Source organism: Erpetoichthys calabaricus, chromosome 1 (genome assembly GCF_900747795.2).
Source record: "Erpetoichthys calabaricus chromosome 1, fErpCal1.3, whole genome shotgun sequence".
Classification (NCBI taxonomy): Eukaryota; Metazoa; Chordata; class Cladistia; order Polypteriformes; family Polypteridae; genus Erpetoichthys; species Erpetoichthys calabaricus.
Window position 1 is genome coordinate 254,597,359 of NC_041394.2, and position 20,999 is coordinate 254,618,357.

Sequence of the window (20,999 nt, forward strand, 5' to 3'; positions counted from 1 at the left end):
TAAGAATATTATGCATATTCCAGCAGATGTATGAATAATTTCCTAATGATTATCCCACATTTTTACTGTCTTTTTTAATTCCATGCCACTGTACAGAAAACAAAATTTCCCTAAATTAAGTATAAACACTATAATGTTTAATGTCTATTTTTCATTTATGTAGCTTCATATTTGAAGTTTACATTTTTTTTTTAATATAAGTCTGCTGATCATTCCTTGTTGAAGGCAAATTATTGTTGACTAATGTTAAATACTATTTACTAAATCGTGAACCTTATGTCACCAAAAGCTATGTACCTTTATGAAAGGCCAGATAATACATTAACTTATTTAATCAAATAATAGATATTTAATTGAAATAAAAAAAAACTCAGGAGTTATTAAAGTGAAATAACACCTTTTATACAGATATTACTGAGTGCAAATAGTGTTTCTATTTTACTGATGACATGAACAGCAAAAAAAAAAATAAACTAAGGAAAATGGCTATAGAGATGATAAAAGGACGTGCTTCAGATAGAGTGGGGATATGTAAATATGAGGAGAATCGTATGGATGAGGGTGAGAATCCAAATATAAGGTCTAATGCCCATGTGTAGATGAAAACACATTTTAAAATACAGTATATCTTAGCTGTGAAACAGCTTATTTAGAAAACATGCTACGGTAACAATTAAGGAAAAGATCACCTTAACAGCTGAGATTAACTTTTTAAACCGAGTCAGTCTGATCCACAGTAAGGCCCTGTTTCACATCTCAGCCATTACCATACAGAAAGGCCATAAGAATGTTTTTTTTTTTTTTTAAACAAATAAGAAGACTATTCAGCCAGACATACTTGTCTGGCTACACTCTCTCAATATTACTAGTTTTTTTTAAGCCATGGGGGCCTCCACTTCATCTATTCGGCTCTAATATTCCCATGGTTTATATACAGTAGAGTATAACAGTTTTTACATTGTAATGTAATACTTATCTGCCAATTAGAATTGCTTCTGCACAATGCTGGTAGAAAGAAAATATTGTGTCAACATGACTGTATACTCTGAAATGTTTTCAGAGTGGGTTTCCTGGTGGATGTGTGAATAATCTTCTTTTTACCTGTACTATAACTAGCAGTTCATACTAGTGCATATGAAAGTATGTTTTATGTATTTGCAAAATTCTGAAAACTGTTTTGATCCTCCTGATGTTTGTATTTTGCTTCTTTAGTATTTACTCTCTCTCTCCAATTCTTGTGTCATCAGCAAATTCACAAGTTGACATATTAATTCTAAATCAATGCCATTAATATATCTCTGGGGGTCTTAACTTATTACCTCATTCCATTTATAGCAGTATCCTCATATTTGTACTCTTTTTCAATTAATTTTGCAACCTGATTTATTATGTTACCAATGGCACCAATAATTTCCCATTAAATACTGAATCCTTTATGAATAACAGTAAAATTTACACTCCAATTGTCCAAGTTCATAAATGAACATTTTATTATATGAGACAGAAATAAGGTTTGGTATTATTAATTACTGAAAACCATTTTGTACCCTTTCTTGTGAAATGGAGTCCACAGTTCAACTTTAAAATCATTATGTACGTCCATTGCTAAACTATGCTTACTGAAGGTTTATAAATTTCCTATTTCTTCAGCACTACGGTCGGTTACTTATCAGGCCCATGCCATTTTTTGGTTTTCAATATACCTAAGTGAGTGAGAACACACCAGGTGTTTCTATTTTAAAATACTTAAAACACAGCTTATTTTTTAACGCTTCTATTTAAAATCTTTAAAAACAAAGCTTATTTTTTTTACCTTTGCCTCAGGTATTTCATTCATTTTGTCTTTTGTAAAACACTAATAAAATATTTATTCAAAACATTTTGCTTTCCCCACTCATTTTCAAAAATTTTTCCTTGTGTATGGAAAAATGCTGGAGGAGATATATATATATATATATATATATATATATATATATATATATATATATATATATATATATATATATATATATATACATATATATATATATATATATATATATATACATACATATATATATATATATATATATATATATACATATATATATATATATATATATATATATATATATATATATTTGCTGTTTGTTTTTTCCATTGCTTCTATTCTTTTTTCCAATGGTTTTCTAATGCCCTTTTCATCACTAGTTATAAAAGTATATAACCCCTTATGTATGATTGCAGCTGTGTGAAGGAGTGACTGACTGTTTTCCACTTTGCTTCCAATACTGCTAGAAAAAAAAAAAATTTAACTGCCACTCAGTAAACAAAAAGTGAACAAATATTGTATGTACTCATTATTTATGTTAGACTAAAAACAACTTCACACCTACATTATCTGCAGGTTATACTGAATTTATATTTTTCTGAAACTATAATTTATCAGCAAAGCTTCAGACCTGGTCACCATCATGGTGTCACATCTCAGCCACCATATCTAACCCTATTAGATAAAAGGGCACAACATAAGATAACTTTTACTTCACTTTGGGGTGAATTTAAACTGCTCCAGGTGCACAAAATGAAGATGTCCAAGTGCAGAGAATACAGTCAACTATCATACAAGTGTGGGCTATTCAAAATGAATTCAGAAGAAACTTAGTTGACATTGATCATGAATTGTCAGTAAATGTGACCTGATGTTTAGCAAACAACACTATTTATAAACTGATCAGTACCATTACAAAAGTAGCTAATTTTATCTGTAATTTGCATCTACAATTTTCACTATGCTGGCATACTGTTCTAGGCTTGTGTTCATAAATGTTGCCAATCTCACCTTTACATATACTGGAACACTGAGATTCCCTGTGAGCTTTAAAAAAAGTAAATTAACAATCTATAGTTTTAGTTTAAAAGATTTGCACTTTAAACACAGTTATTACATTGCTAATGTGGACTGACATAGGGCCATGTTTGTGAAACCTACACTTGATCTGCACTATTACAGTGATTTTCTGATTTTCGTGAGCTATCTGCCATAATCGTCAGCATTAAAACAAAAAAAGGCTTGAAATATTTTACTATACATTTAATAAATATAGCATATATGAAGGGTTAACGTTTGAAATAAATTATGAAAACAAATGACCTTTTTCAGAATATTCTAATTTTTTGAAATGCACCTGTAATGACATTCAAATACAAATATAAAAAAACTGATTTTACATCCAGTGTGTACATCACTTCTTTCCAAGATTCAAACACTTTATAAAGGAGATATATTACTATGTACAAAAATCAGTGTTTCAATATGTAGGGGCCAATGAAATGTAAGAAACAAAACAGGAAAAGGCACCAGTACGTTAAATTAGTAAATGCTACACAGGAGACTAAATATGTAAGAGTCTACTGCCTTAAATCCAGAGTGGGAGCATGGGAGCTTGCCACTCTTTCACAAACTATATAATTGATCAATATCTCACTTTAACAGGGAAATCTCAATCATACTTGCATCTGACACAGACAGATAAAAGGTGTTAAAAAAAAATTGTCTGTTTTTATTCTCCACTTATGCTTGATCAATTGGATAAATAAATTAAGAAATGAGATAAAGTCTAGATTTAAACATAACTTGAAACATAAGGTACAATTTCAAATAGAGGCTACCATTTGGTGATAAAAGACCAAAAAGCTTACTTAAGGACAATGGCACACAACATTATAGCAAAAAGCCCAATGACAGCTTTTATTTTCTTTTACTACCAGAGAAATATAGCAAGTGGTAAACGCATATGGCAAAAACTAATCCCTAGCCTTTATAAAACTAATACTTGGCTGTAAACCGTTAAGTTTTACCAAGAATGTAAGATTAAGTTTTCATTTAGGCATAAGATATTTAAAAAAAAAAGCAAGGAGTGTTCACAGTAGATGTTATATTAATATTAGAAGCAATGACTGTAAACAGAAACTGAAATATTACAAAAGACTACAGAGAAGGGAACATTTGCACAACCGTTTCTCTACCTAAAAATGTACTGCACACACCCACTTGTCAAGGCTTGGCTAAAACGTTTCCATAATATCAACGGTTTTGTTGCTACAAACAGTATTCGTAGTGCAGTAAACATGTCTGCAGGTAAAAAAAAAAAAAAACCTGTTTGAATTCAGCATGCCTAAAGTAACTGATAAGAAAAAGAAATGCTGCTAAGAAATGTGATACCTTAATAATGAACCTTGTACAAAATCATGTGTACAGAAATATTTCGCGATATAGTTTTAGTGGTTTATATATTTATAGATAAAACATATATGGAAAGTTTGTATAAAAAAATAAGTTCCCATGCTTCTTTACCCTCTCAAGGCCAGAAACTTGTTGATTCATCAATACTATTACACCCTGCACCTGTACTCCATAAAATCCTCAAACCCCAGTATTATAAATCTCATAATTTACAGCACTTTAGGATAGTCTACCACTGGAGAGTCATGTAGGAAAGAGTTTGGAACTGAACCTTTTATGTCTAAATGTTCCCATTTTTTAGAAATACTGTAACATTTTTAATGAGAGTAAATATATGCCTTAGCCATGCCCTTAAGTGCAGAATAACGATACTTAAGTCCAAGTAGTGAGCACAGCCTACCAAGTGCATTAAAAACAAGAGTAAACTTTTAAGAAGAAGAAAAAAAAAAAAGATGAGGCACAGGAGGTGATTCAAGGGACAGGACTATATTTAGTTTTCAGTTGTTAAAAAATAAACATGGATCCAAACTTTTTTTTGTTATATCATGTTAATAGGATATTGACACAAACAATAACATAACACATTTAAAAAATAATGAAACACAGTGTATTAAGCAACAATATTTTTTTCTTTAACCTTATTTTACTGCATAGCATAGTGAAATATTCTGTTATACACGTAATAAAGTTTAAAATATTCCAAGACATTTACTTTTTGCATATTTTACAACACAGTTCAATATATTTCCTTATGAGAAATGCAGCAGAATGTTTTTCAATTGGAAAAGAAGCTCTTCTTACCTTAAAATCAAAGCTGCATAGACTAACAACATCATCATCTTTATCCCTTCTTTTTCTTTTCTGAAAAGCAATCACATTTTGGAAAATAAGAGAACAGAAAAAAAGAACCTAAAATGGTTGAAAACTAATGTTTAAATTACACTAAATGTAATTTATTTTGTCAGTTAGCCTTCTTCCAACCTATATACCATAAATTGCTAAACTGGGTATATAAGCATACTGTACTGTTTTATTCTTATTTCTGTGAACAGATGTTTATACTGTAGGACTTCAATTAGAGAAGGAAAAAAAATGGAAAAAGGAAGCAGTAAAAGAAAACAACAACAAACTTCTCATGGAAAACCACCACCAATACAAAAAGCAGGATTTCTGGAAAATGGTGGTGTACATTATTCCATTATAATTATTACTAAAGTTAAGCATCCCTAATCAGAAATTCCAAAATGTTTCAAAATGTGAAACTGTTTCAGTGCCAATATGATGCCACAAGTGGAAAATGTTCCCTCTAATTTTTACAACCGATTTCTTCAATTACCCCCTGTAAGTTTCAAGTGGCGCACCAACACACAAATGACAATTGGAGGAAGAGGTTTGGACTTATAAATTTGCTGTCCCCGGTGGTGCTCTGAGAGCCATGGTTGCATTACTTAAAGGTGAAAGGCACAATAGTAGCAATGCGGCACTTCCAAACTGTTGCACCAGAGGATGGGCAAATGGGGTGATTCAAAAGTGCGGTATGGATCATGCTTAGAGTGAACATAGGCTCTGATGCTCTGTTGGCCCCAGTATGTTATCAAACATCATGACCGCCAGACCGATATACTGTACATTATTTACTGTGTACTTTGCTTATTTTCTATGCACAGTAACCTTTTATCAAAGCACAGCATTACTGATGGAGACTGAAAGCCTGGCGTTGTTTGCTGTTGCTGTTGTTTAATAGCTGATACATGATTCTGCTGTTGCTACTGTGCACAAATGGTTTCATGCACAAAGTTTTGAAAGGTATTGTATAAAATTCCCTTTAGGCTTTGCGTAAAAGGTGTATATGAAACATTAAAAAATTTCATGTTTTCACTTGGGACTCATTCCCAAGATTTTTGCAAATATTCTAAACTCTAAAAATATCCAAAATACTTCTGGTACCAGATATTTTATATTAGGAATGTTCAACCTGTATCAGTCAATGTCACTTACTAGTACATCAAATCATAGACAGGTGTTTCAAAGAATATCAGGAGAATCACAGGAACCAACTAATCAATATAGATTCAGACTTTTGTAAATGGCATTAATACCTGATGCATTATTAACCTGAATGCCCTCTGTTAATTTTACATTAATTTTATTGTCTTTTTTTATTTATTCTGAATGGCCTAAATATGCAAGCAGAATAGTCACTGTACTGTTGTGCATGTACCAATAAGCACAAACATTAACTTTTCATCTCTCTGTTCCCTGAACTTAAATTAAACCAATGTGCAAACAAAACAAAAAAAAAAAAAAACACGCTAGGGCAGAAATACGCAATTGAAATGCCCTGAGCAAGCCATTATTTACTGAGAGACACAGACTTTTGTTTCATTCTTGAGATCACTAATCTATTTTTTAAAATGTTTTTTATTTTTTAATTGTCCCCACTTGGCTTCAGGATTATCCCCATCTCTTAACTGAGTTTTTAGAACAATAATTGGGGGGGTGCTTTGACTACCCTAACAATGGGTCACCTCTGCAGCCGTGGATAACAGTCAAATCACTGCAATCTTCTGGAAATAGTGTCTAAGATGAGCACCTAATCAAACTGCTCCAGAAAACCCACTCAGCTTTTTAAAGAAATTGGGATGCAAACCATTCCATGAGGTCATTTGTTTGCCATCATTCTATAGAGCGCTGCATTCCAGGATATTTCAGCTGCCCCCTCCTTGGTGGGCAAAACTCCCTAGTAATGATACCTACCTACAAAACACGGTAGACCATGCTGGGGCATCCTCAAATTATTCTTTGAAGCGGACAAGCATAAGAACTTCCTGTTACAACACCTGGTACAACCACACTGAATGGGAACACAGATTTATTTTTGGCAAATGGCTTTGTGACGTGCAGTATACCAGAAGCAGTACCATGGTAGAGAAGAGAACACCAGCCTAGCATTCAAATATATTAATGTTCTTGGCCTAACACACACACACACACACACACACACACACACACACACACAGTATTTAGTCAAGGATGGGGATATTCCTCTACGGCCTACATAATTATTATTTTTTTCTTTGTATTCTTAATAGGATATGCATTAGACATTTTTGGCCAATAGCATGCAGATGCTATTTCTGTCATTCTCCACCAAACATCAGAATAACAAATCAGCAATTTCTATTTAGCATATGTATAAAACTGTGCATATTCTTCTGGCAATATATGTAAGCAGACTAGGCATGTGAGATGGTTTGGCAGATTCAAAATGGAATATGCAAGTATTTTAGAACCAATTCAAATGAAATTTACTTGAAACTATACTATATGGCCAAAAGTATGTGAACACACACTTCCACATTATTGAGTTCATGTGTTTCAGATGCACCCATTATTAATAGGTGCATAAAATTAAGTACGTAGTTATGCCACCTCCAATTTAAAACACTGGCAGTAGAATAGTTTGTACTGAAGAGCTCAATGGCCTTAAATGTGACATGCAGGACACAGGGTAATGCCACCTTTGTCACAAGTCAATAAATGTACTTTCCTCTCAGCTAGATCTGCCTGGGAAACTGTAAGTGCTATTATTGTGAAGTGGAAGAGTTTAGGTGCAACAATATTTCAGACATAAAGTGGTAGACCATGTAAATTCACAGAACTGGGCTGCTAAGTGCTGAAGTACAGGGGCACGTAAAAGTGGCTATGCTTCATTGCATTGTTCACAACAGAGTTCCAAACTGCCTCTGGAAGCACATCAGCACAAAAACTGTGTGTTGGGAGCTTCATGAAATGGCCTTCCATGGCTGAGTTGCTGCACACAAACTTAAGAGCACTATGTGCAATGCCAAGCATTTGGTGGAGTGGCATAAGAACACTGCCATTTATTTGGTTTCTGGTTATGTCAACAACGAATGGTGCATTTCTTGGAATTAAGCTCACTTAGTTCATTTCATTACAATATGCAAACTTTAATTTGAAGACAGAAAACGTACATATTACCCAAAAAGTCATGACATTCAAATATATGAATTTCCAAGATTTTAAAAAGAACATGGCTTGGGTGCAATAAAGTTTGGATGCCAAAAACTTAACATCTAGGCCTATTTTTACATATAGCTTATACTCATTTGGACAAACCTGGCATCACAGTGAAGATGATGTTTTTCGCTTATTCCAGTGCCTCTCATACCACCCAGCAATCTCTTATTGGGAAAGCTCAGAAATATGTAGGTAGATGAGCCTATGGCATCCTGGAAAATGGATTATCTGTCAGACAGACTGCAAATTGTGAAATTCAAGGTCTGTGTTTCTGATATGGATGTAAGCAATAGTGGAGCACCACAAGGAGTCCTGTCTCCTTTCTTCTTCACTCTGTACACCTGACTATAAATATAACACCAGGTCATGTACCTTGCAGAAATTCTCAGATGATTCTGCACTTATTGGGTGTATTGATACAAGCGATGAGTAGAGTACAGGAGTCAGGTGGAGAACTTTATTTCTTGGTGCAAACAGAATTGTCTGCAACTTAACATTAGCAAATCCAAAGAACTGGTAAATGACATTTGCTGCACCAAAAAGTCTGGTCACTATTTAGGGCATCAGTGTAGAGGTGGTGCACTTCTACAGGTACTTGGGGGTCCACATCAATGACAGATTGGACTGGTCTCATAACACAGAGGAACTTTTTATTTTAAAGAGTCTGCAGGCTTTAATTTGGGTAGTAATATCCTTCAGATCTTCTACAACTCTGTGATGGCTGATGCTATTTACTATGCTGTGTGGTGTTGGTAGCATCACTTTAAGACAGACAATTGGAATCAACAAGCTAATTAAAAGGGCAGGCCCAGTTAGGCTCATGAGGCAGTAGTGAAGGTAGGAATTAAAACAAAACTTAGTGCCATTTGTGATGGACGGCTGGCAGCTCAACCCGGACGGGACGCCCAAAGAGTGGAAGGATGGGGGAAGGCAGCTACTTTGGGACAATGCCTCCCCCAAGACGCTAGATGGGGATTTCCCTGCAGCATAACGGTGCCCCAGATTCCCACAGGGTACCATGGGATCTGGAGTTCGGCTTCACAGCCCTGCTGGGTACCGTGGGTGTCACCTGGAGACGCTGCAGGAGGACCTGGGGACTTCTACTTTCTACATAGCCCGGAAGTACAATCGAGTCATGGGGACAGAAATCCAGAAGTACTTCCAGGCTGACAGAAAACTTGACTTCTCCATCTAAACCGGAAATGCTGGTAAGTCACATGGACGGAAGAGCAGAAGCATTTCCGGGTCGGATAATATATAAAGGACTGCTGAAAACCAAATAATATTGTGCTTTCTGGTGTTTATTTGCCTGTTTATTGTGGCTGTGGTGCTTAGGGTACTCTTTTGGAGAAGAAAAAGAATTAAAAATACTTCTCAGTGCTTTTACCCTGTATCCTGCATGTCTGTCTGTTAGGATTAAGGGGCAACGGTGACCCGTAGTGTCTACACATTATAAACAATGCTGCACACCCTCTCTCTGACACACAAACACATAATACTTTGAGTATGTCAAGAAAAGGTACCGGGGCTCCTCATTACCAATAGCAATACTCCTGCAAACTGCAACTTTCAGATATGGCAGAATATGATTTCAGTACCAGCTAGATTGCACTGTAGTCTATTAAGTTTCATTTTTTATCAATAGCTTTTTGTTATGTTTATAATCCAAGCACAGTGTGCATTTTTATGGAAAATACTAGAAAATAAACACATATTGCTTCTGATATTCAGATACTCTTCTTCTTTTTTTTTTTTTTTTACTTTTGTTTGTTTTAAGCAAAAACTGAGATGATTGTGATCACAGAAACGGTACATATTGTCAGCCCCAAAAAAATGTATGACTCATCATGGTAACCATGCAGAGCAAAATCACAGTAAATTCCTAGGATGGGTACCAAGTAATGTTTTGAGGGTTTGTGTGTGAAAGAGTTTACAGTTAAAATTCAAACTAAGGGCACTTCATTCACACACCCACCGACACAGAAACTCAAGGAATTAGAGAAGGCAACTGAAATGTCAACTATGCTTTAGAACACGCTGAGAAAACTGGAATTCTAGACAAAACACAAACCCAAGGAGAACATTCAAATATTTCACAGAATCAACCAGTAATCAAATTAAGATCAAGATGTGCAAAGATTATTGTGTTGTATCAGTACTGATATGTTAATATAAATAACAATTAAAACAACAATCCAAAGAAAAAACACAGAAAGCCAAAGTCACATTAAAAATCTTCTAGTAGCGTGGTATATTAAATGTGGTAACCGATCTTGTTGTTGGATCATATCATTGTAAATGAGTGAAAATCACTGCCCATGTCACATTTACTGAGTGAGTGCTGACATGCTTGTACAATTATAGCTGCCCCTTTTTTTCTGACAGCCAATAGCATAGTGCCAGATGGAGCCAGTGCTGTACAAGAAGAAGGATTAACATCTATGGTGAGTTCAGCTGCAGTGTCTGCCCTTTTTATGCCTTTTTACCTATTCTGTTGTGGTATGTAAAACACAAGGTGTAGCAAGGCTACATAATGGACAGTCGGGTTAGCCTTCTGAATTGTCCGTCACTTCTTAATGTTGACTGGGAGGGTATTTTAAATAGCCCTTCAGGCACCATTGGTGACGTCCCGTTCTGGGAGGATCCCGCCCGAGTACACTCTCCAGCTGCCTGATGCCGGCGTATGGTTGCCATGACAACCGAGAGGGGCAAGGATTTTCGGCGGGAAACTTTCTCTTTTTAAGGGGAATGGCGGAACAAGAAGAGAGGGAGAAAGTAAGGAGGAAGAACAAAGACACAATTTTCAAGGCATCGCAGCGACTATCTACGCTCTAGAACTGTTCAGGATTTTACTTCACCCAGGGACATCTGCTTTTCATGGGTGGCCACCCCGAAGAAATATTTTAAGGACGAATCCCCGAGAAGAGGCCAGGGTCTGGTGTTCTCCGGGTGCTCCCTTCTGGTGAGTCGGATTCCTGAATTTCATTTCGTGATAGTCCGCAGAGAAGCCGTCCCGCTAAAGGACAGTTGTGTTTCCTGCTTCCAGGAGGAACTAACTGCAGGATTTCGTGTTTTCCATATCTTTGGACTCAGTGAAACTAATCGTATCAAAGAACAGTTTTTTCTCATTATTTATTTTTCTTTTTCCTTTGTCTGTGTCAAACCGGGGGTTAGTATACGGGGCGCCAGGGAGGGCGTCTGGGGAAGGGGTTTACTTAGGAGCACTCAAGCACCGGTTAAGTTTATGTAGCAGCACCTGTTAATATATTTTTTCTGTTCCATTTCCTGTTGTGTTTTATTGCTGCAAATTGTTAAGAAGGGGATCGTGGCAAGAGGGGACGAGGACCGAATATGGTTGTGCTCTTATGCTTTCAAACATCGTCCACCCCCTGTACGGGTGGTGAAGTCTAGGAATCGCGTATCCGTATTGTGCGGTTGCTACAAAGGCATCAGATAGATGAGCTTCTCTTCTGTTTATGAGGTACAAAATACCTGTGTTCCATATTCCTTGTTGCATTAAATGCATAAACATTCAGTTATCAGAACTCATATACAAAGAGCCCACCCATATGACTAAAGACTAATTTCTAGCCTATTTGATTTTATTAGAGTGAGTCACTGGGTATGTCACATTAAGTGACTGCTTTCGCAGGAGTGTGCCATTAACTGCCTCCAACTCACTAAGTTTATGTAAATGAAAGCTACGACTGAAAATCACTGGAAAATTTGACATACTGTAGCTTTAAGCTGAAATCCTCCATTTGAGGAAAAAATGCAAAATATTTTCAAATAAGCTTAACCTGGCAAAGGTTTTCAACTATGGCAGCATGAAAATTAAACGACTGGCTGTCCATATATAGCTCAGGTTGCTTTTGAGGAAAAAGTAGGAGGTAAAAAGGCTTTTTGCGATAAACAGTATGCAATGAACATATAAAGTGAGAATACAAATGAAGATGCTGAGTGCACTTACCACATTTAAAGAAATATGAAAGGAATGATAAATAACTGTTAAATCTTGCCAGCTCAAGTCAAACAGAGTAATTGCTTTTCTTCCCCTTTTGAACTTTATCACCTTCTTCCTAAAGCTGCCAAAGTTCTTTACTGAATGACAGATTTATAAAAATTCATTCTTTACCTTTCCAGAAAGCTTTCCCAGCTTTGCCAGTGTTAAGCATTTCTACTTTATTGTGCTGCCAAAAAATGCACACTTCAAAGCTTCAGGCATTTTTGGGCACATTTTACTGAAAAAGTGCTCATGTAGGGCAAATTGTGGACATTTCAAGAAGGTTACACTTTTTTTTAACCATACTGCATGTTTTTCTTGATGCTGTTACACATTGGGCTGTCAAGCCATCTTATTTGCTGGGAATGTTTACCTTCTGTAGTCAAGCCATATTTTCATTACCACTAGAGACTAAGCCCTTCTTTCCATCCCAGGTACTGCAGTACATATACAGTATATAAGATGATTGCTCTGTTACTGCAATCATCTTTCTTTAGCTGTTCAGCACAAAAATATTAGCCACTTAGAAAAACAAGTGGATACAAAATTATGCAGTAATTTTTTCGAAGCTCACACTATTCAGAATATATTTAAAATTACATAAAATAGTGCTGAGATGGTGCCTGAAGAGAAACAGCAGTTGGCTGCTTGGGGATGCTGGCTAAAATAAAGGGCACCAGTAGGGCAGAGTGCATGAACATCAGCATTAACCAAAGGAGTGTACTGACGAGCAAAGGAAAGAAGACTCCTTGACAGAAAAAGAAAGTGGATCTCATGTGCCTGGTGAGTAAGTTGAAGAGTATAAGGACAGAAGGATGGAGAATAAGAAGAAAGAGGGAGGTGAACAAGAGCACTATTTGGAGGTCGAGTGCGGGTGTCAGATGCAGCAGCTGTGTGCACAGGTGTTGCATCACCAAGAGCTGAGAGAAAGCAAAGGAGTAAGTGGCGTGTCCAAGTCCAAGAAAAGCTGCGAGTGGTGGCATGATTTGGTCAGCTAAAATATCAATGCTGCTCAGTTTAGGCATCACCACAGCCAGAACAGTGGAGGAGACTGTACATAGTTCACAACGTTGCTTCTTCTGACCTGTACATCTCTGCACTATCCCCACTTTTCTCCTCACATCTTAATAAATGCTTCTTTTTGGGGGACTATATACAGGTATGCCAACCAACATGTCTTCCTTTCCTCCACTCATGAAAAGGTCACTAAAATATACAGTATAGATTGCATCTGTATATAGTTTAGCAGGATTACATTTATACCTGGCATTAAAAAACATCTCCAGTGCCCTTATCGCAGACAGATATTGGATAGACACCACACAGAAAACACAACAAAATGGGGTTTAGAGGTCACTCACATTTATCTACATAGCACACTGCAGCCACTAACCTGTAGTTAGAATGGTAACGGGCTGCTAGTAATCACCCAGCAAGAAAATGTAAAAAGAAGGTGACATGCCTCATTGACATCAAGAACTTTAGTATTTTAGCATGATGGTAAAGATCTGACGCATTTGGAAGGGGGACAGTGGCTCAACTTCACACATGCTGTAGCAGACACTCCACTTACTTTTAGAAAGTGGCACAGGTGCCAGGGCTGGCAACTCTTCTATGACTTACTTAACTGCTCCCAAAGCCCCACATATCTATTTTGTCTATTCAGCTGACAAAAAATGAAAAAAAAAAAAAAAACAACTTTGCATTTACACTTGTGTTGTATTGTATGTAATGGTGGCTGTCATAGATTGAAAAGCTGCAGCATCCACAAGATAACGAAGTAGCTTCTGTAATTATAATTTAATGTGAAAAAAATGCAGGCCACAACTATTTCTGCATTTTAAAAATAACTTTTGATGTGTTATTTTCAGAAATATTTTATTAAACATGTTATACCTAAGGGCGGCACGGTGGCGCAGTGGTAGCGCTGCTGCCTCGCAGTTAGGAGACCCGGGTTCGCTTCCCGGGTCTGCCCTGCGTGGAGTTTGCATGTCTCTCCCCGTGTCTGCGTGGGTTTCCCTCCGGGCGCTCCGGTTTCCTCCCACAGTCCAAAGACATGCAGGTTAGGTGGATTGGTGATTCTAAATTGGCCCTAGTGTGTGCTTGGTGTGTGGGTGTGTTTGTGTGTGTCCCTGCGGTGGGTTGGCACCCTGCCCGGGATTGGTTCCCTGCCTTGTGCCCTATGTTGGCTGGGATTGGCTCCAGCAGACCCCCGTGACCCTGTGTTCGGATTCAGCGGGTTGGAAAATGGATGGATGGATGTTATACCTAAACCAAGTGAGTACTGAGCATTATCCACTGCTTGGCTAGGAGAGTCTTAACCTGAACACTTCAGAACATATTTTGATGCCATTTTCTGATACTCTATAAATCACCAAAGATCTAAAATGACACTAATGGCATAATTGAACTATGTTGTTCTTGAATTAGGATCGTCTCTGAAATAACATGTATAAATGACCGCTTAAAATAACTTTGATCAGATGCATGCCACTGTACACTTTAACTTTTAAACTTAGTCCCAGATGTAGCCTTCAGGATATTCAACAATACATATGGTATATATTATAAACAGTATGCATAAGATGAATTTCGGTAAAAGATTAGACTCCATTCCAGTCTTTGTTTGATTCCAATGATCACAGTGCTACTTGCCATATTACTGCTTATCATTAAAGCTAACATTATATAGCCAAGTCGCTTGGTGAGCAAGTCATGGTGGCTGCCAGGAATTGTTTTATGTACCAGGTGACGTAAATAATCAAAAGGAATGTAAGGATAATGTAACAAGAAACATGCCCTTGTTGTACTGTGCCAAATAGTCACTTATCCAAAAGAATCATAACATGCCTTACTGTAACAGTAACCACATTCTAATAATATGTTGCAAATGAATTACTCTATACTAGTACTATTAATGTGAAGACACAAGCAGTAATCCACTGCTAGTGAAAACTTCACAAATAAGGTGCTGTTAAAAACTTATTGCGAGAAGTAAATAAAAATGTTTCACTTTTGAAAGATTTTTCCCTTTTTAAAAGAAAAGCTCTGACGGACTGACAGCACATTAAACTACCTGTTATAATATTATTTGCTCACGATTTATGCCCAAATATCCAAAAAAAAAAAACTTTACAGAAAATGAATGGATGGAGAACAATCATGTTAAATCCACTAGAAGTGTATCAAATAAGAAGCTGAGCTAATTGAATTTACTAGAAAAGTCAACACACATAACCCAGCCCATCCCTTGTCCTTTAATAGTATCTCTTACCAAAAGTACAACTGTTGGCTAAACAAAAGATAAGAAACTTAATGGTTACTTCCTTTAAAGCAATTTGACTGGATATGACGATGATAATTAAAATATCCACATACTGTTACAGTAATACAGTACATGCTAGACAGAATTACTTTCTTTGGTGTTACTGTTCCAGGTTTTATAAATAAAGTTAAAATTATTGTAATGGAAAACCAAGAATAACTGTGAAACGTTGTTATGTGTCATTCTGACATAGAATTTGTATTTGTTTGAGAATAAGAAATTTATTTTTGTGCATTTCTGACAACATTTGGTTAAATATGGTAATCAAATTTTTATATTGTGAAACAGATACCAATTGTCACCACAAAATTAAAAGTCATGGAAACTAAGGTCTCTATTTTTATATTGCTTATGGTAAAAAAGAGTTTATATTTTAATGAAGGCAGTATGCATATTGGACTTTCACAAAGTACACTAAACACACTAATCTGTGCCAATCCTCGGTACCTTAAGAGCACCTTGGCAAAACAACTGCATTTTTTTTTTTTAATTGCAGAATGCTGCAACTGCCTAAACCACCAGACAGCACTTGGGAGTTCAAAATAAATTTATGTCAATTAAAGATTAGCATGCATGATGATGGGGGTGCACTCACACCTCCAACTTGCCATCACCAGTACTCCTCACTTAAACTACATATTTTGAAATAAGAGATATGTTGCAGAATATAATGCATTAACAAGATGAGTACTAAATGAAAACATCTTACCTCTGCAGAAAGAACCTAAGGAAAATAGTCATGCACAATATAGTAAGAACATATCAGTAGTAATTTGGGGGGTTGGGGATATCTTGTCTAAATTCCCCTGCCCTCCAGCTCGAAAATGCACCCACCAACAGAACTACTTAGCCCGGACCTCTCCAGTGTTTGAGACTGTTCATACAGGTCTGCAGTTTCTAATTGGAAATTCCGTCAGTAAATAAATCATATTGATAAAAGAATGCTACATTTTAACTTCAAATTCAAGTTTTCTGTCACACACAAAGAGTATAAAACTTGTATGTCTGACTAATGTATCACGCTCCAGTGCCATGTTCAGCAAATATTACTAGTCAAACATGGACCTTATGGTGAAAGACCATTATTGCATCACACTTAATATATAAGTAGCCTGATGGCTATCATGTTCAGTTGGTAGACTGGTAACAATGAATTAGTCACATTTGGGTGAGTACATGAGTGTTTTATTGACCACATGGCTTATGCTGTGAGCAAAAGGAGAATTCCCAGGTACAGCCTCTTAAAACTTAAGTAGAGTGGTTTCTGATTATACAAGGGGGCTCCGCCCCCTGCTCGCTTCGCTCGCCTACCCCCGGCATTTTGAACCCGTGCCCGCTGGGCAGCCACGTGTGAGGATGACGCACGTTTAATACGGAGCGTTCGACCGTGTCACTCTGGGGCCCCCCACTGTTAATACGGAGCTCCGTCCGTACTATTATGCGGTGCATTGTGGACTACTGCGGACCCCGTAGTGTTTCCCGTTTCAGTTTGTATCTCGGTCAGTCAAGCTTTTGTTTTTGAAGCTTTTGAATTCCGGTCTTCATTATCTATAACCTGCTGTCCATGTGTTTGGCCCCCTCGTTTAACCTGTTTATGACGTTTTACTTTGCTTTCTACTCTGTCTTTCATTTCTGATCTTGCTTTATTCTGCTTTTGTTTCAATGACACCTGGTCCGTGGTGAATATATTTTCCCTTTTTCGAGTAATAATTTTCATTTGTTTGCGATACTGTGATTTTTATCGTACTGTTAATAATGCATCACTGTAATGTGATTCACCTATGCTGTATAGTTTGGACGTGTGAGGATGACGTATGTTTAATACGGAGTGTTCGCCCGTGTCACTCTGGGTCTCCCCACTGTTACTACGAAGCTGTTTCCGAACTATTATGCGGTGCATTGTGGTGCACTGCGGACTCTGTAGTGTTTCCCATTTCACTTCGTATCTCGTTTAGTCGAGCTCTTTCTTTTTGGAGCAGTGCCTGCCTGGTCTGCGGCATTTCAGATGCACATTGTAGGCGCCTGCGTTCATTAATTATATCCAGGCAGGCGCGTGTTTGTATCTCGGTCACTCGAGTTGTGTCGTGTTGAATCCGTGCCTGCTTTGCCTACGCAGTTTGAGATGCGCGTTGTAGGCGTCCACATTCATTAGATCTGTCTACGCGGGCTCGGTGTTGAAGCTGTGTTAGTTGTTGAGCTGTTTGGTTTTGGAGCCGAGACAGTTTTGCTTCCGCGGTTTCAGATGCGTGTCCGTACCATCTCGGGTTTGATGTATGAATCTTTGTGGACTCCGTAGTGTGTCCCGTTTCACTCTGGGGCGGGGTGTTGACTCCTCTTGTTTTACTATGTCTCCTCCTGCGGCTTCACCACGCATTAGTGCCACTCACAATATGGCGGCGACGCCTGCGCCTTCCGTATTATGTCGGTTTTTACCATGCTGTGTAGGCGCCTTTTCCTTTTGTACTATACCGCGCCTTCCGACGCACAATGTAGGCGCCTGAACCTTCCGGGTCCGCCTCCGCTGTGTGGTGTGGACGTTTAACTGTCGTTGTTTCTGCCTTTATATTCTGTATCTCGGTGTGCATGTGTTTCGTGCCTAGGTTTTTTTGAAGCTGTTGCATTCCAGTTTTCATCATCTGTAACCCGCTCTCCATGTGTTCGTCCCCGTTCTTTAATCCCTTTATAAAGTTTTACTTTGTTTCCTACTCTGTGTTTTATTTCTGACCTCGCTTTATCCTGCTTGCGGTATGTCAGACGGTTCGTAGTCTCTGTCGTTTTACTCTGGGGAGGGGGGCTTTGTTCTGTAACCTGCTCTCCATGTGTTTGTCCCTGTTCTTTAACCTCTTTATGACGTTTTACTTTGTTTCCTACTCTGACGGTTCGTAGTCTCTCCCGTTTTGCTCTGGTGCGGGGGGTGGTGGCTTTGTGTGGCTCCTGCGCACGTGCGTAGTCTCTCCCGTTTCACTCGGGGGGGGGGGGGGGGCTTTGTGTGGCACTTGCGCACTATGTCTTTTGCGTCCACGGGCAGGTCCCTGCGTCCATATCCGGTTTACCATTCTCGTTTAGTAATATGGATCAGCTGAGCTATCTCTCACTCAGCCTCAACAACAAAAAAAAAAAAAAAACATCTGCAGAATGTATCAAACTCAGATGGGCATATGAACATGTAAAGAAGGAGTGATTCCTGGACAGAGAGCCTGTCCATTATGGCTCAATTATGCGAGAATATTGTGCACTTGACTTTTAAAAAAAACACATAAGAGTTCATAAGCTCCACAAATTTTGCTTTTCTTCCATAACCACAACAGAATCCTGTAAAACTAAAAAATCATTGCATGAATGGCATCTTTATTTTTAATTATTTTGTTGTTACTGATAATATTCACTTATACAACAATAGTTTTCAAAATACCAAATCTGCATTTATTTGTATAATGATGCTGAATAATACTCTCTTGCTCTCTATATATAAAACAGAAATTATAGTATCATTGTACATATGCATATTTAAATTTACTCTTCAAGATTTTCTTTTCAGTAACTGAAAAATACTGCAAAATTAATGCTAAAATGAAAATTCAAACATTATTATATCTGTACAGCAGAATTACTGAATTCCAAGATAATTCAGGATATTTGTCAGAGAATCACTTTGGTTTGTAACATATGTTATTGTAAGATTAATATTTGCATCTTTAGCCAGATTTAAAAAAAAACTTACTAAAGAGTAATATTTAATGGATGAGTCAAATTAATTCAAATTTCAAATATCACAAAGTTCCAATGTTTTAGTTGTCTAAATCTATCCCTCCTATTTTACATTTTTCCAAAGTTTAAGGCTTAATGTGTAAAATCAATGATATCAGTTTTACATTCATCTAAATGCTTGTAAAAAAATGTTTTTGTTGTGCGGTTTTTAAAGTATTGTATGAGTGATTGTGATTGCTATTGCCTGGGTACAAATACAGAATTAGAACATTAACTAAACTAACGTTACTTGTAATTATTTAATTTTAACAATTCACATATATGACATATACATTTTTACTACTGTATGTTCATCACATTTTAGGAGTTATAATCATGAACATTAGTTTGCCTTCAAAAAACACAAATCACACAAATTTAGCATTTGCATATTCATATTCAGCAATGAAGTACATCGTTTTGCTCATCTCTGTGATTACATGTTTCTGTTAACACAGTACATACCATATTTATAGGGAGATGTGCTTGTGCATTGAAGCATTGAAACACTAAATGTTTTATTTTTATATTGTCAAAACAGAGGAGCTAATTTCATCGTTGGTGTAAACTAGACAAATAGCGAGCTTGTTTAAAACTTGCCTTGATTTTGCAGAAAGTTGTCACACATTTGCCTCTGTGTGCACTGTGTCTCTTCTTCTGCCAGCAATACACAACTTAATTCTTAGTAGCTGCCTATGAGCTCTATGGAAGTAATCTAGATTTTAATCCAACATAAACTTGTTGCATGCTTTGGCAAAGAAAATTAGTCATATGATTTAATGCTATATTGTAGATCTACACAACTTTTATGAGTAGTATGAAGGTGTCCCACAATAGGTTTTAAACATGTAATTCCAGATAACCCTTTAATCTCAAATACACCAGATATGCAAAAATGCTGAACATGCACTACAATACTTTTACAGGGCTCTTGCCTTAGAGCATGTAGATCCCAGATAGGACTCACCTACAGGGTTCCGTTTTGCAGTTTGCATATTGTACCTGTGTTTACACATTTCCTCTAGGCAGTCTGAAATTCACTCACAGTACAAATGATTTTAGTATAATTGGTGACTCTTAAATGGCCCTGTTTGATTGTTAGGGGGATTTTGTGTATAAATGTCACTGCAAATAAATTTGCTGTTTTTTTGAAGCAATAGACTCTATATCCCTATGACCATAACATAAAGTATTATAGAAATAAAATGAATGGATGGACCATTAGTACTAACAAAATGAAAAACTAAGAAGAATGGCTCACATGAATGTTTTTTAAATAAGGATGGAAACACCTGCACTTCTGAGTGCAATGTATGCAGACAAATCTATGCAGTATAAGAATAAGCATAGCCTAAACATCCAGTTAAATTCCTAAATTAAAAGGCTTAGTTCACTTTTTGCTTTTTATATTTATTTCTTGCATGTCTGTGCTCCTAACTAACACAAGTCTGCCAAAATTCCTTATTAGGGCTCAACTCACATTATGGGGGTCGGGGAGAGAAATTATTCTTCTCCCCAGGTGGATCTTATCACCATAACAAAACAAAAAATTGACTACAATGGAAGATGTTATGTAAAAGCCGTCTTATGTAACCAAAAAATATAACCTTTATTGATGAACCAACCTATCAAATCTCCTCCATCCAATCACAAAAATA

At 36.9% G+C, this 20,999-nt stretch overlaps 1 protein-coding gene across 1 annotated transcript in view; it reads right to left on the bottom strand.

The window, feature by feature from the left end:
* The window catches only part of net1 (neuroepithelial cell transforming 1), an 82,266-nt gene that overhangs the window by 35,152 nt on the left and 26,115 nt on the right, over positions 1-20,999 (bottom strand). The window contains exon 3 of the mRNA XM_028814296.2: positions 5,027-5,086. Within this exon, the coding sequence (XP_028670129.1) occupies positions 5,027-5,086 (60 nt within the window). The remainder of the gene's footprint in view (positions 1-5,026; positions 5,087-20,999) is intronic.